At 39.0% G+C, this 15,185-nt stretch overlaps 1 protein-coding gene across 7 annotated transcripts in view; it reads right to left on the reverse strand.

Annotated features, from left to right (window-relative positions):
* The window catches only part of LAMA2 (laminin subunit alpha 2), a 3,858,378-nt gene that overhangs the window by 1,462,291 nt on the left and 2,380,902 nt on the right, over positions 1 to 15,185 (reverse strand). For all 7 annotated transcript variants that reach the window (XM_086927001.1, XM_086926997.1, XM_086927002.1 and 4 more), the window contains one exon: positions 296 to 475. In XM_086927001.1, the coding sequence (XP_086783127.1) occupies positions 296 to 475 (180 nt within the window). The remainder of the gene's footprint in view (positions 1 to 295; positions 476 to 15,185) is intronic.

The raw sequence follows: 15,185 nt of genomic DNA on the forward strand, positions 1-15,185 counted from the left end.
GGAAAAACCATAATTTATTTAATTTTCCCTAGTGGTCGTCTGTCGAATCCCCCCTAACTCGGCCCTAACATCCCACCGCTCTTACCTGCATGGGCTGCGGCTGATCATATGCAAATTTACAGATTACACCAACTACATACAGGCCACTTTCATTGATGGGTACTTTACAGTGTAACACATCAAGGGCTAATCACAGTGCATTCTATTCTACTCATAATAGACTCCATTAAAATTCACAAGCATTTCTTGCCATAACGGAATTCTAATGGGCGATTCTCCCATCCTTTTTCCTTACCTTTCGTCCTTCAAATTGTTCAGGAAGTTTCCAGTAGAAAGGTTCCGAATGCAGATCTTGCACCACCTGATCAATGTTTGCAATGATCTCTGGATGTTGAAATGTGACGCCCTTAGTAGTTCTGTGCTGGTGAGTGAAGTCCACAAGAGGTAGGATCGTTTGTTCAGGCTTTAACGTCAACTACACAAGGCACAAAACACACAATCAGAAACCAGTAGCCTCTGGAAAGCAACTTCAAACCAGAATCCAACAGGAGAAGAATTAACAGCAGCAGGTAGCATCCAATGCGGTGATCAGTAAATATAAACTTTAAATGTGAAATTTTGAATCGCTGCGTTGGAAAATCAAATCTCCGCTGTTATGGATGACATAGTTTATAAAGATATTACAGAGAGCCCGCTTACAATTGCTATGTTTTGTTTCTGCGCAGTCATACAAATGACAGTTTGTGCACTATACAAATATTAATTAAGAATATTGGACCAAAACAATAAGATTGTCTGAAACTTTGGATTCACACCTTCAAAAGAAAAATGTTACTTCTAGAAGTCCATCAGTGCTTAATTTGAGTCGGTATTTGCGTTGCTTGACTCCAGCATTTAATTATCAAAAACAGCACTTATGACAGTTTACCACATGGTGGCACTGTTTGTCTGTTTGAGAAATGAACACATCAGCAGAGTATTTATCAAATATACAATCAAAATTAAAAGAATACCAACACATCCATACCATTGTTACAGTTTTGCGTTGCCTGGCGTTGTCTAAATTCTTGCACTTGTACTAGGGTGATGATTAGTTGTTTTGTTGGGATTGCAAGTTAGCAGTGTTGGCAGCAGCAGTGGCTGGTGCAAGAGGCGTCTTTAGAAATACCTCGGGCCCTGGCACTTACTTGTCATTTTTTCCCCTACAAATTAAGCTAGCACTAAGACCACTTCGAATTTAAGCAAAGAAAGTAATTACAAGTATTAAGTGAGGTTTGATGACATGGTGCACCTCAAAAGCTGTATTCGGGATGTTATCTGTTTTTTCAAGGTCTAAAAGCTAGAAATATTTCATTGAAATGACCATCAAGTATAAACAGGCCACATAGATGGTACAGAAGCAGAACGTCCTGTAATCACCAAATTTGACTCATTTAAATCTAGGGACGCCGTAGAGACCAATAAGACATACCGATTATTCTTAGGTGTCTTTAAGGGACTCCTAGTCCAGATTTCTAAATAAAAACTCATTGACCTTGGATTTCTGGGAGACTAATGGGATATTTTTCAGGCAAGAACAGTTTTGAGGGTCAGAAAATGGCCCAGTGTACGAAAGCCAGCTTACTCTGCACTGATTAGAAATATAAGACACCTCTCTGATTAAACTTAGAGACACTTTAATACTCCATCGAGATGCCTGTTAATACGGCGACATTGGGTTAGTTAACAGGGAACAACATGTTAGAGTAGCTAGTGAAGGATACCTTGTTAGCCTTCTTTCAAACCCAGCAAAGGTCACAATGACTGATGGGCCAGCACCAAAACTATGGATGAGCTCTATGGGCAGCTGAGAATGTTTACAGTGTCCTTTCCAGACATTTGTTGTGTCCATCTAGTAAGAGAACTGCAGAGACTGAGATAGACAAATATAGAGAACATGTGCTCAATTGCAATTTCAGTGAGTTTTAGCAAAGCCAATTGCTTCAGCTTCTGTCTAGGGGTGTGTGAAATTTGTGCATTTTGCTTTTGTGTAACTATGCAAAATGTCAGGGTAATTGCATAGCATTAATGCATAATTACGGGAAATGCAAATCTGTTTGATGTATGCCGGGACAACACATTCCATTGCAACGCATGCCTTTATCAAGCATGTGTTAGAACGCGAATGCCTTACAACGCATAGCCTTTCCTATGTATATTTTTACAAGTATGCCTTTACCACGCATGCTTTTACTATGAATTTCATTGTAAATGCGTGTATGTAAAAGGCCTTTGTATGCTAAAGGTTTTCCCTGACCCCTGCCCTCAACCCTCAAACCGGTCCCCAGCAACACCCCCCCCCCCAGCCAACAGCCCTTTTTAAAACTACCCAACCCCTGTCCTAAGCCCTAAAACTAGACCCCAGCGCGACCCCCCAGCAGGACCCCAACTGTAAAAAGAAATACCGAAGCCAAGCCCTGAGCCCAAAAATTAGACCCCAGCGTGACCCCCCCTTGGTCCCCAGCCCTTGTTAATATTAGCCATCCCCTGTCCTCAACCCTAAAACTGGACCCCTGCGAGGCTCCCCCTGGCTCTTAGCCCGTTTCAAAATCACCCAGCCCCTACCCTAAAAGGAGGCCCGCCACCCCAAGCCCTTTTGAAAAATACTCAGCCCCTGCCCTGAACTCTTAAGCCATACCCCTGTGCAATCTCTCCGTGGCCCCCAGTCCCTAAAAAAAGACCACTCCCAGTCTAAAGCCCTAAATCCGTACTCCCCCTTCCCCAGGCCCAATCCCCCTTACCTTAACAGGACATCGAGGCAACTCTTCTGAGGCGTGGCACAGGTCGTCAAGAGGAAGCTAAAGGGTCTCTCCACTTCCTCTAGTGACACTGATAACCTTGACCACACCGGTGCTTTTACAACCATTACCAGCACATGCCCTTACCACAAATACAATGCCTTTTCATTCTTACCTTTACAACGTTAATGGTTGGATTTGAATTTTTAGTTGTGTAATTTTTATGAAGGTCCTAATTTGTCAAATCCCAGCCCATTAAAAATACAGTCTGCAGATTTCAATGGGTTACACTGCATAAATAATTCAGCCAGAATGGCAACTTTTTCGACTTATTCCTAGGCTTTCAGAAGACAACTTTAAGAGCAGCCTTAATATACCTATATCACTTCAGTTAAAGAAACCAGGTGACTCCATGCCACAAGAGGCACAGTGTTCAAATACTGGCCTCTATTTTGGATATGAAAACCATGACCACAACTTCCAGGATGCATCAGGATGTCGGAATCACCTTTCATAGAAGAACATGGTGTCTGATCACATGGATTCATCATGTAACGTTTTATATTAGTGCATTCTGGGAGTTGTAGTTTTGCTTCTGTTCCACTAGTCCTAACACAGCAAACAGCAAAGATATGGGAAAGAAAATCCCAACAATATGAAAGTGATTCCGGATGGCATGGAGCTCTTGCTCTGTTTGCATCTGTGCTAGACGAAGTGAACAAACTTGAAGTTAGAGCAGACGCAAGCTAATGCTAGTGTAAAATGAGCTCTGAAACACACGCTTTCGTATAATACAAGGATTACCGGAAGGAGAGCGGGTAGGAGAGGGAGGTCAAGTTATTGGTTTAATGTATAGATGTGGCTTTCAGATGCAACGTTGAGTCAAATCTAACGATAGTAAGGCTTGCTAGAGCACTGTATTGCGGATGTACTGTGATGGAGCAAGGTAAAGACCAAAATTTTGTTCAAACTTGTGAAGTTAATCTCTCATAACAAAGTAATCAGATTAATAAACTTGTGGTGAAATTATTAATCAACTTAGTTTAGGAATGCATCTATCATTACATGTGGGAAAAACTAATGTGCCTTTTGTTGCATACGCAAAGAGAAATAATAAACTAACCTTGTCTATTGTCTTTGTCAGTATTAAATGCGGCAGTTAAATTAATGGCATGTGCTTATTTTATGTGCTTATGTTATGTCTCTCTGTGATAAAAAGCTCATGGAGTTCCTGCGGTTCGAAAAAGGAGAAGTAACTATAATGCTGCCTTTATGTGCTTCTGCTAGGTAACATAATTAACAGGATTAATTAGTAAAGGGGGAGGGTAACAGAATGGGTCTTAATTCTTTAATTAATTGATGTCTTGTGTTTGTTTAATAATAGTTTCCAAGGTGAGGCCTAAGGTTGGTTCTGAAAACATGGCTGACAGAGCTGCAGACGCGAAACCTTGTCCGGAGTGGATCAATTGCACATGCGCAGCAGTGAAGATTTTATTTACTGCAATGACACTGTGAATTAAAGAACAACTCTGTGGTCGCATTGAACGTGCTCGTGAAGAGATAGCTCAAGGACAGGAATTTGATGTGTCTGCCAAGGTTAGGAAGTAAATGTACGAGGCTAGAGTAAAGTATCATTCTTGAGGAAATTGAAGACGTGGAAATGAAAGACAATGGGCCTTATATAAAGCTCGGACTTGGTCAAAAGTCGGTGGTGACATAACCATTCTTAATCGTGGACTGACACTGGACAGCCAATGAGAATCATGGATTTGTCGAAAAGAATGTAAAATGTAGAAAGTTTAGCTAGAGAGAAAGGTATAAAGTCTGACACTATGAGCAAGGAAAAAACTCTTACTTTCCGATTCCTGAGTGTCGAGACATGCTGATGGACTTTTTGGCGCATGTAAGGACAGCAGACTTTAAATGATATTTTCTTGTTTAGGTGAAGCAAGAAATAGACAGGGAAATAGATTTTTGGGAATGGGAACTGTTATTTTGCTAATTATCCATGATTCAGAGCTTGCTTTTGAATGTCAGTTTTTAATTCATTTCCTTATTAAAATGCTGCTTTCTTAATTACTTATGAAATAAATATTTAAAACGTTAATGCCTTTTTATTTTATGAAACATAAAAGCTAATAACATTAGATTTGAAGAAGACAAGCTGGTCTTGTTTATTCATGGTCTAGTTACCATTAGTTGATCCAATCGCCTTAGTGATCTGCTTAATAAATAATAAATGTTTAAAACCATGGTAAAGATGATAAACTGCAGTTGTATATAATAGTGTAAATAATAAGAAACTAAATGTATTAATCAGACCACCTGATTCAGTTGCTTAGAAATCGTCTCATTGATATTATGGGCCTTTATATGTGTTTTGTGATTAATAGTGAGTATTGAGGTGTTAGGTAGTGTTTATGAGACAGTTTTTCAATAGGAGCCCTGGATGAATTACTTGGTAGCAGAGTTACGGTTTCTATGGTAACTAGCATGCTACATGGTAATTACATAGGATTGATGTCTAAAACATGTTAAGTTTGTTTAGTTGTTATATGTAGTCGAAAGGTTTTTTCCAGCAGTGTGAAAATTCCTGGTTTTTGTGCCGGCACGAGAAGTGTGACAGGTAAAGTTACACAGTGCATTTGTTCTGTTTCAAAATAGTGGTTTTGTTGTATATCACTAGTGCTGTGGTCGCACAGCACAGGTTTAGGGATTTTAGGTGTGTAAAGAAGAATGTATAGTGAGGATTGTCTATGAACTTGTAACTTTCAAGTAGAGGGACTTATGTCCTGTTTTAAAACTCACTGTGAAAAGAGTAGTAGAATCTATCTAAACTTGACTGAAGGGTAAGGAAGCGTTGTCTATCTTACTGATGTGTGAGGATTTCTATTGGCTGTTTAAAGTCCTACTGAAGATTTATGTATGCATGGTTAGGGATTTTTCCGTATGAATCTGTGTAAATGAATTTGCAATTTACGATCGAGTGGAACTCTAAATTGTCTCTAAGGTGGTGTAAAAATCTCTGTATGTGCATTTAGAGAGAAACAAATTCGTTATTACTTGCTAGAAGGGTAAAGTAGCCTTACTTTATCGACAAATTTATATATTCTGTGAAAATAGCGTTGTCTATTCCATGCGAAAAGAATACTTGAATGTTTGGATAAACTATCACTTTATTTTAGCGAAACAGACAAATTGTTTGTTTTTGTGGAGTTATTAACTGGATTTAATTGAAAGTTTTGTAAATATGGCGCTGTGAACATTTTTTGTAAAAGAGGGGTCAGTTTAAGGAGCGAGGGACAGAGAAGCTGCAGCGGTAGCATACCTCACTAGTGTCGCGCTGTGATTGGTTAACATACGTCACAGTATTCGCGCAGCTGATTGGCTTATCCTGAAAAACAGTAATTCTATTGGTTGAACAAAATAGTGACGAAGCTTAACCTGATTGGTTTGTTGGTGAGTTTCGCGCACGGATTGGTTGGTGTTGCGGAAAATCAAGGAAGTTGTTACTATCTTTTCCGAAGTAAGGGAAAGAGTTTAAAAACATGGATTACTATTTTATGAAAGAGAAAAAGAAGCTTTCATGGTTTCAGAAACTGAAAAATTAATTTAAACCTGACAAAGAAATTGCAACGTGAGGCGGAAGATTAATTCATAAGTACAAAACACCTGCAGCTTATATGTTGGGTGAATATGGTTATCATACTTGCCTTTGGATTGAGAATTGGATGAAATATACTGAAAATTATGGTGTATTAGCGTGGCCAGAAGATGGATCATTTAACATAGCGGTTTTGAAAAATTTAAGAGAAAGAATGATGAAGCTTGTACCAAGGCCTAGACCTACTCAATTTGAAGCTTTAGTTGAATGGGAAGATTAAATGAATGAATTAGAGCGACAGAGCAGAGAAGTATCGAGAGGAACAAGATTAGGTCTTGATAGAGAAACACATCAGGATAGAATGCGTCGATGTAGAAGCGCAGACATGTGTGATGGCTTGTATCCAGTGAGACTAATTGATGAAGTAATTGGGCGAAAGTGTACCAAAAAGACAAATAGAATTAGTGAAGAAAGTGATTCAGAGGATGCAGTATTAGAAGACATTTATACTAAGAAACCACCACCTTATCAACCAGTTTGTACATGGACTTCTCTAAGTGCCCCACAAAGAGAAATTATTGATAAGGCATCCCCTGAAATGATTCCGAATGTTAGAAAAACACCTGAAAGAGTAGAAACAGGACATTATTCAAATATATCAGGAGAAAATAGTAATTTTACTGAAACTCCAGTTCAAAGAAATGAAACCCCAAGAAGTGGAATCAGAGCAGAAAGGTATGAGGGATTACCATTAGCAGATACCTCAGAATATATTCGTTCAGCAAATGAATTAATACAGCAATTAACTAAAAGCATGGAAGCAGTAACAGTACCTGTAACAATTGGACCTGTTCTTCCGATGTTTGATCAAAAAGAGATTAGACATTCAGCTTTAACTGTTCCATTAAATTCAGAAATACAGAAAGTGACAGAAAATTTTTATTCGGACTTGACTGAAATACATCAAGAGAAAATGATGATGCCTGACTTAACTTTTAATCAAAGTTTGTCATGTAAAACTCCAACTGGTGCAGATTCTGATTCTGGTTCTCCAGAAAAAAGTTTCAGTAAAATAGATTTAACCCAAACCCCAGAATGTAAATTACTTGATGTTGGAAAATTGAAAGCAGATTTAGAGGAATTAATAATTGGTACAATTGGAACTGACAGTTTGAAGGCATATCAGGATGATGAATTATTATTTATTCGCAAAAGCATAACGTGGAAAACGAAAAACAAATATGATCAATTAGAAGATATGGCTTCTGAATTAGAAGTGGATAAGCAGAAGAATCTGCAGAAAAATTATAGGGTGGATTTCTCAGAAAAAGACATTGAAAATATGAATACCTCAGGAAGAAGCACTCATATTAAAGATTTAATTGTAATTTTGAGAAAATGGGGTGAATTAAGTGAATGGAGAGCGAAATGGACTAAGAAAAGAGATGAAGACAGAAAAAGTTTAGCCTTTCCTGTCAGAGAAAATGAAAAAGTAGTAAATGAGTTCCCAATGAGAGAAATAGCAGGAGGAGGGTATGTACATGTTCCTTGGACAAGACAGGACATTTTGCTGTTCACAAATGATTTTCCAAGATTAAGAGAAAAACCTGTAGAATGGTATTGACAGGTAGAAAGATTTGTGAAAGTTTCAAAAGTTTTGTGGGTTGATCTCAATGGTTTATTTGACATAGTTGTTCCATCAGATCTTTGGACAGAATGTGAAACTGCTATAGATTGGCCTATAGAGAAGAATATGAATGAGATAAAGTAACAGGTGCTCCTTCTGCAGAAGTAATGAGAAAGTACGAACAAGTAATTGTGTTTTTGAAAAATACGATTCCTCCAAAAGAGATAGATTGGGTTAAAATTGACAGAACAATCCAAGAATCAAAGGAATCAGTACATTCATTTTATGAAAGATTACTGGTATTTAAACAATACAGTGGTTATGAACATTTAAGTGAGAAGGACATGAGCCATTTTATATACAGATTTGTATATGGCTTGAGACCTGAAATTAGTGAAATGGTAAGAACTGGAATAGTTGGTTGGCAATCACACACAGTAGATGCTATTTTGAGAAAAGCAAAATACTGTAGTGATGAAATAGAAGCTAAACAAAAGAAGCTGAAAGAAAAAGCCATGTGGGCACAGGTAAAAGTGGCTGAACAACAAATAGCAACTTTAGGAAATAAGAATGTTGAACAGAATCAAGGGAAATTTAAAGGTAATTATAATAAACCAAAATTGATGGGAAATATAGAAGAGTTAAAACAGAAACTTCCATGTTTTAATTGCGGCGAAATTGGACACTGGAAGCGCGAATGTAAGAATCCGCCCAGAATTCATCTAAAAAATATATTATTAAATCCACAGACGCAGAATGAGATAAATGAGCAGCAATAGCTACATCGACAGGTAGTGATTCAGCAAAGTCAGTTACCACAACCGCCACTTCCAAACTGTGTAAATGTGCAGAGATAACAGTGCAGAAACAGGATTCAGCGGAGGTGAACAGGTAAACAGATCACCGAGAGTGAATGTGTCGAATGTGTCTCAACAATATTGGTTGAAAGAAGATGAAGGGAGTGAATCTGAAGATTACTTCTGACGGTGCCTGAGAGAGGAGGAAGAGTGTGTGTTTGGAGCCACTCTTGAGGTAGATCAATCTGGTCCATTTGTAAATGTTAAAGTGAATGATGTAGAAATTACTTTCCTAGTGGATACAGGTGCTACCCGTTCTACTGTTAGATCAGTGGAAATAGAAAACCTTCCTCTCTCTGGTGAAAAAATCCAAGTAGTAGGTGTAGCTAATCAGCAAATAAAAACAGATTTAACTGAGCCAGTTGAAGTTGAAATAGGTAAATTTAAAGACATGCACAGATTCGTAGTTTGTGATAGCAGTCCTGCAAATCTATTAGGTAGGGATATTCTTTGTAAAATGAACTGTGCAATATACTGCTCACCGGATGGTATAGAGCTTTAAACTCCAGAAGAAGATGGCCTTTACAATTTAACAATGTCAATGGTTGTGGCCGAAGAAAGCAAATTATTTCCTGTGTTTGATAAAAATAATTTACCTGAAGAATTAAAGATCACAGTGAATGTAAAAATTTGGGATTTTACTGGAGATGAAATGGGCCTGATGAAAAATGTAGATCCAGTACAAATAACAGTAAAGCAAGGAGCAGATTATCCAAACATTCCTCAATATAAAATGAAAGCAGAAGTGATTGAAGGAGTAATTCCTGTGATAGACAAATTCATAAAACAAGGTGTTTTAAAAGAAATCGAGAGTAGCCCATTTAATTCACCAATTATGAGAATCAAAAAGCCAAACAGAACTTTCAGAATTGTTCAAGACCTGAGAAAGGTTAATAAAATTGTTGTCCCATGTTGTCCGGTTGTACCAAACCCAGCGGTAATTTTATATCAGATTCCGCATGATGCAGAATGGTACACAGTTATTGATTTATGTAATGCATTCTTTACTGTTCCATTGCATCCAGAGAGCCAACAAATTTGTGCTTTCAGGTTCAAAGAACGTGTTTTAGCATGGTGTAGAATCCCTCAAGGGTACACTGAAAGTCCCGCTATTTTTAATCAGTTGCTAAAGAAATCATTGGAAAATATAGGTTTACCTGGAAAATCTACATTAGTGCAGTATATTGATAATCTCCTTGTAGCTGCAAAAACAAGAGATAATTGTGATACTATTACTCTTTTAAATCATTTGGCAGATGAGGGACATAAAGTATCACCTGCAAAATTACAGTTTTGTAAACAAGAAGTGAAATATCTTGGTCACAGAATTGCCAAAAGAATCAGAAAAGTGACAACAGAAAGAATAAAAATTATTCAAGCAATGCAACCTCCAAAAACACAGAGACAGGTTAGAATGTTTCTAGGAATGGTATGTGACTGTCATCAATGGATTAGTGGATTTTCAGTCATTGCAAAGCCACTGCAGAGACTGACAAAAGCAGACATAAAAGACCCAATTAGCCTAACAGAAACTGAATTAGAAGCTTTTGAGCAGTTAAAGAAAAGTTTGTGTGAAGCTCTAGCATTGGGAATGCCTGATTATGAAAAGGAATTTGAGCTGTATTGCAGTGAAAGAGAAGGATGTGCATTATCAGTTCTGATTCAAAGACATGGAAGACTGAGAAGGCCAATAGCATATTTCTCAGCTGTTCTTGATCCTGTTGCAAAAGCATTACCAGGTTGCTTAAAAGCAGTAGCTGCAACAAGTGTAAGTCTGGAACAAAGTGAAGGAATAGTTATGGGATTTCCTGTAAAAGTATATGTACCACACTCAGTTGAAATTCTTCTCACTAGAAGCAAAAGACAGCATTTGACAAGCAATAGATTGACGAAGTATGAAAAGGTTATACTTGGATCAGACAATGTTTCAATTGCAAGATGTGTGAATTTAAATCCTTCTACATTATTACCTGACACATCTGAAATAGAGATCAGGGATGAGGTTGATCATGAATCCCTGGATGTATTAGAATATTGCACTAAACCAAGACAGGACATTAAAGATGTCCCTTTGTCTGAATCAGATTATGTTGTATTTGTTGATGGTTCATGCTTAAGAACAGATGAAGGTGTTCTGAGTGCAGCATATTCAGTGTGCACAGTTGCGGATGTGATTGAAGCTTCCTCTCTCCAAGGAATTTGTTCAGCTCAAGTAGCAGAAATAATTGCTTTGATTTGTGCATGTGAATTGGGAAAAGAGCAAAAGATTACCATAGTGACTGATAGTCAATATGGTTATGGTGTAGTCCATGACTATAGCCAGCTGTGGTCTCAAAGAGGTTACTTAACTTCTGCGGGATCACCAATAAGAAATGCTCAGTTAATCAAAAGATTGATTGACCGAATTCAGTTACCAGAAAAAATTTCCGTAGTTAAATGTACAGCTCACAAGAAAGGAGAGGTCTACATAACAAAAGGAAACTCATATGCTGACTCAATAGCAAAATTCTGTGCAAAACATAATGTGTCAGTTAATCGGAAAAAAGAAAATGAACATGTTTTGAACTCACTTATGCTAATATCTGTAGTTGAGACTTGGCAGAGAGTAAAAAAATTGCAAGATGAAGCAAGTGACGAGGAGAAAGACACTTGGTTAAAAGCAGGATGCAGACAAAGAGAAGAGGATGAGGTTTGGGTTTGCAAAGATGACAGAGCAGTTATGCCAGACAGTATGATTTCTGACATGTCACGCATGTACCATAGTCCAGGACATATTGGAAGAGATTCCATGATCAGGTTATTTAGGCAAATATGGTACAATCCAAAATTCAGAATAATTGCAGAGTCTCTTTGTCAGAGATGTCTTATCTGCCAGCAGATCAATCCAAACAGAAAAACTGTTGTGAGCATGGGAACCATAGGACGGGAGGGTGGTCCTTTTACCAGGATACAGCTTGATTTCTTTGACATGCCACCTCACAACAAACTCAGATATGTCTTGGTGATAATCTGTTTGTTTTCAAGATGGGTGGAAGCGTTTCCAACACGTCACAATGATTCAGTTACTGTGGCAAAATTGCTTTTGAGAGAAATCATACCAAGGTATGGTTTCCCAGTGACGGTTGAAACAGATTGCGGCACAGATTTTGAAAACAGATTGCTAAAATTGATTTGTGAAGCACTGGATATAAAACAGAAATTACATTGTGCTTACAGACCAGAAGCATCAGGAGTTGTTGAGCAAGTGAATGGTACAATAAAAAACAGAATAGCTAAGATGTGTTTAGCAACAGGAATGAAGTGGACAGATGCACTTCCACTTGTTTTGATGTCTTTGAGAAGCATTCCAAATAGAAAAACAGGATTAAGCCCCCACGAGATTCTAATGGGCAGGGTCATGAGGCAAGCATTTGTTCCAGTTGATAGATTACTGAGCATAAATGATAGCGTCATTATGGATTACTGCAAAAATCTATCTGACATGGTAACTTCGGTGTTCCATTATGTAGGAACTGAAGTAATTTCAAAAGAGAAAGAACAAGCTCATGATCTGTTGCCAGGAGACTGGGTAGGGACAAAAGTACATCGAAGAAGAAATTGCCTAGTACCAAGGCGGCAGAAGGCAAGACAGGTGATATTAGTCACAACAAATGCAGTAAAGTGAAGGGTATTTAAAAGATGGATTCATGCTAGTCATACCATATGTGTGCCAGCACCTGAGAATCCCGACGAAGGTGAAACAACAGCTGATTGAGATTCAGAAGAAGAACCTGAAAGAAATCCAGATCCTGAAGATCGACAAGAAAGTCGACATCTGGAGAATTCAAATGAAAATGAAGCACTGAATGAAGAAAACGAAAAGATTGTAATACAAGACTCTGAAGAAGAAAATGACAAAAATCTGCTAGATCAAATAGCAGAAGAGTGTGGTAAATATTTTACCGTATACGAGTTTGCCAGATAATTTCGGACAATTAAAGAAAATAGCTCAATCAAATGAGAGGCAGAGTCCGTGGTGTCTGAGTTATAAGGGCTTTAATCATAAAGAATGACTCGAGCCATGGAGATCTATTCCATCAAATACAAGGGTTCGGTACGCAATAATGGCAGGGAAAATGTCAGGAAAGATGTCAACGAATTATTCACAGTACACGGCATATATAGCAAAATGACACAATAGCATTGAATACAGTAGGCGTGACAAGTGAAATGTACATGATAAGAACACATGTGCGTAGCAAAAAGGCGTGAACAAGGGTGTGCACATAGGCGTGTACTAGAAACGTCACAGAAAAGTGTCACAAGTGGGTGGATGCATAGGGAATTCTTGCAGAGTCAGCTGAAACCTATGGCCTGGATGCGCGCGCAGCTAATATGACGTGTGATTGACGTGCAACGGGAGGAAGCTAAGGGTCTGACATTTAACACTAATAGAAGAGACAGAAGTCTGGCATGTCAGATCGACCTGTCCCTATAACATATCTGATATCTAATATTTGGAGGATGTTTAATCTAGAGGAAAAGGTCTCTTGGGCAGAGGCTACTCTATACTGAATGTTAGTGCGTGCATAAGTGTCTGCGTGTCTACGTGCGGGGGCCATGGGCCTATTCTGGCAACGGGAACTGTAAATTACTTGCACGGAGACAGGGAGACTTGCTCTTTGTTCTGCAGCCGGGGATATGTTTACCTAAATCACTAGACAGGAATGTGTTTTCGAGGAGCTGAGCTGGCTACGCTGATAACTTGAAGGTAAAATACTGTTTTTGGCAGGCAGGCCAGGCCGAGCCGGGCACCGCTCGCTTGGCAGGAAGTAAGGCAGAGGTCAGGGATACATCTTCATGCTGCAGTTTTCAGAGGCAGAGGCAGACATGGCTTGAAGACAGAAAATCAGGGCCTAGCTCGGCAGAGCCAGGAAAAATGTGAAAAGTACACCATATAAAGACGGTGGCACGGCATACTTAGGAACTGAATTATCAATCCATTCATGGTGGATCTGATAGAGGACATGTTAACGGTGGACGCAAATGTATTTGTGTCATCAGATTCGGTTGTGGAGGGAAATTACATGTACTTGAAACTCGTACATGGAGCCGTTGGGGTACACGTTAGGGGACACAATTGACCATAAAAATTTCAATTACCTCATTCCCTCCTTGTCCCCTACGGACCCTTCATGATATGTCGATGTTCATGAGACCATCAATCTGTTCATATAACATCATTTGCTCTTCTTTCTTTCTTTGAGAATGGGAACGTGAACTTGGATGGGGAACACAAGCTGTGGCGCACAAGCCGCAAATCGCTGGCCCACATTGTAAACATAGACAACAACTGAATACTATGGCCAATATGATTCCTAGGAATGACAGTAGCTTCCATCCCCAGGCTGTAATTACACTCCAGAGCCAACCGGACCAAGTCCAGGAGCCTGGATTCTGGTGTATCAGATGGGCAATTTCATGAAGTCGGGTAATGGCCTTATAGACTGATGGCGCGTTATTTGGAATAAACACGCAGCAACTGGATCCGATGACTCTACAAGCCCCGCCCCTATCGGCCAGGATGACGTCAAGGACAAGGCGGTTCTGGAGAACGACAAGTCTCATAGCAGAATGTTCCTCTGTTAAGTTGCCCAAGGCAGAAGTAGTCTCATTCACTACAGCTTCAAGTATTCTGGTTAATTTGCATATCAGTTTGCTATTAGAGACAGTACCTAGATAGGGAAAAAATCCTTTATTAAAATCTGTATATTGTTCCCATGTAGTTTCAGTCTGATCAACTATGGGGAGGTCTCTCTTATGTCTTACAATATCAAGGCGGGAATTCCTGTGATAATCAGATGGGGCTAGGAATACTGGTGGCAATAGGAATGCAATGAAACAGGTACCATCCCAGTCTGGGGGTAAACGGACATAGGCTGTCTGACCACAAATGAAATAGGAATGTCGGGAAGCTTTGAATGTAGACTTGCCTTTATCACTGAATTCGACCACAGTAGTGCAGTCACTGTGATCTAGATGTACAGAACCAATCTTTCTGACACATAATACACCTTTCGCGGGCAAAACTGATATGGATGGCAAGTCTGGACTGGTTTCTGACTGAACATTTAGAATCATGAGGTTAAGTGTAAAATTGCCTAATCCATACACTTCATTTTCTAGATCTGTCCCTGTCATTTGCGGAAAACCCTCCTTATCTGGGAAACATGCCTTGTTCATGACTGTGTTCAGATTTCCCCATATCCAATTGCCTTGGGAAACCTTCGAGTCAGTGTCTATAGAGGATATTAAACTAAACCATGCACCACAGGAACCAT

This window comes from Lissotriton vulgaris, chromosome 6 (assembly GCF_964263255.1).
Source record: "Lissotriton vulgaris chromosome 6, aLisVul1.2, whole genome shotgun sequence".
NCBI lineage: Eukaryota > Metazoa > Chordata > Amphibia > Caudata > Salamandridae > Lissotriton > Lissotriton vulgaris.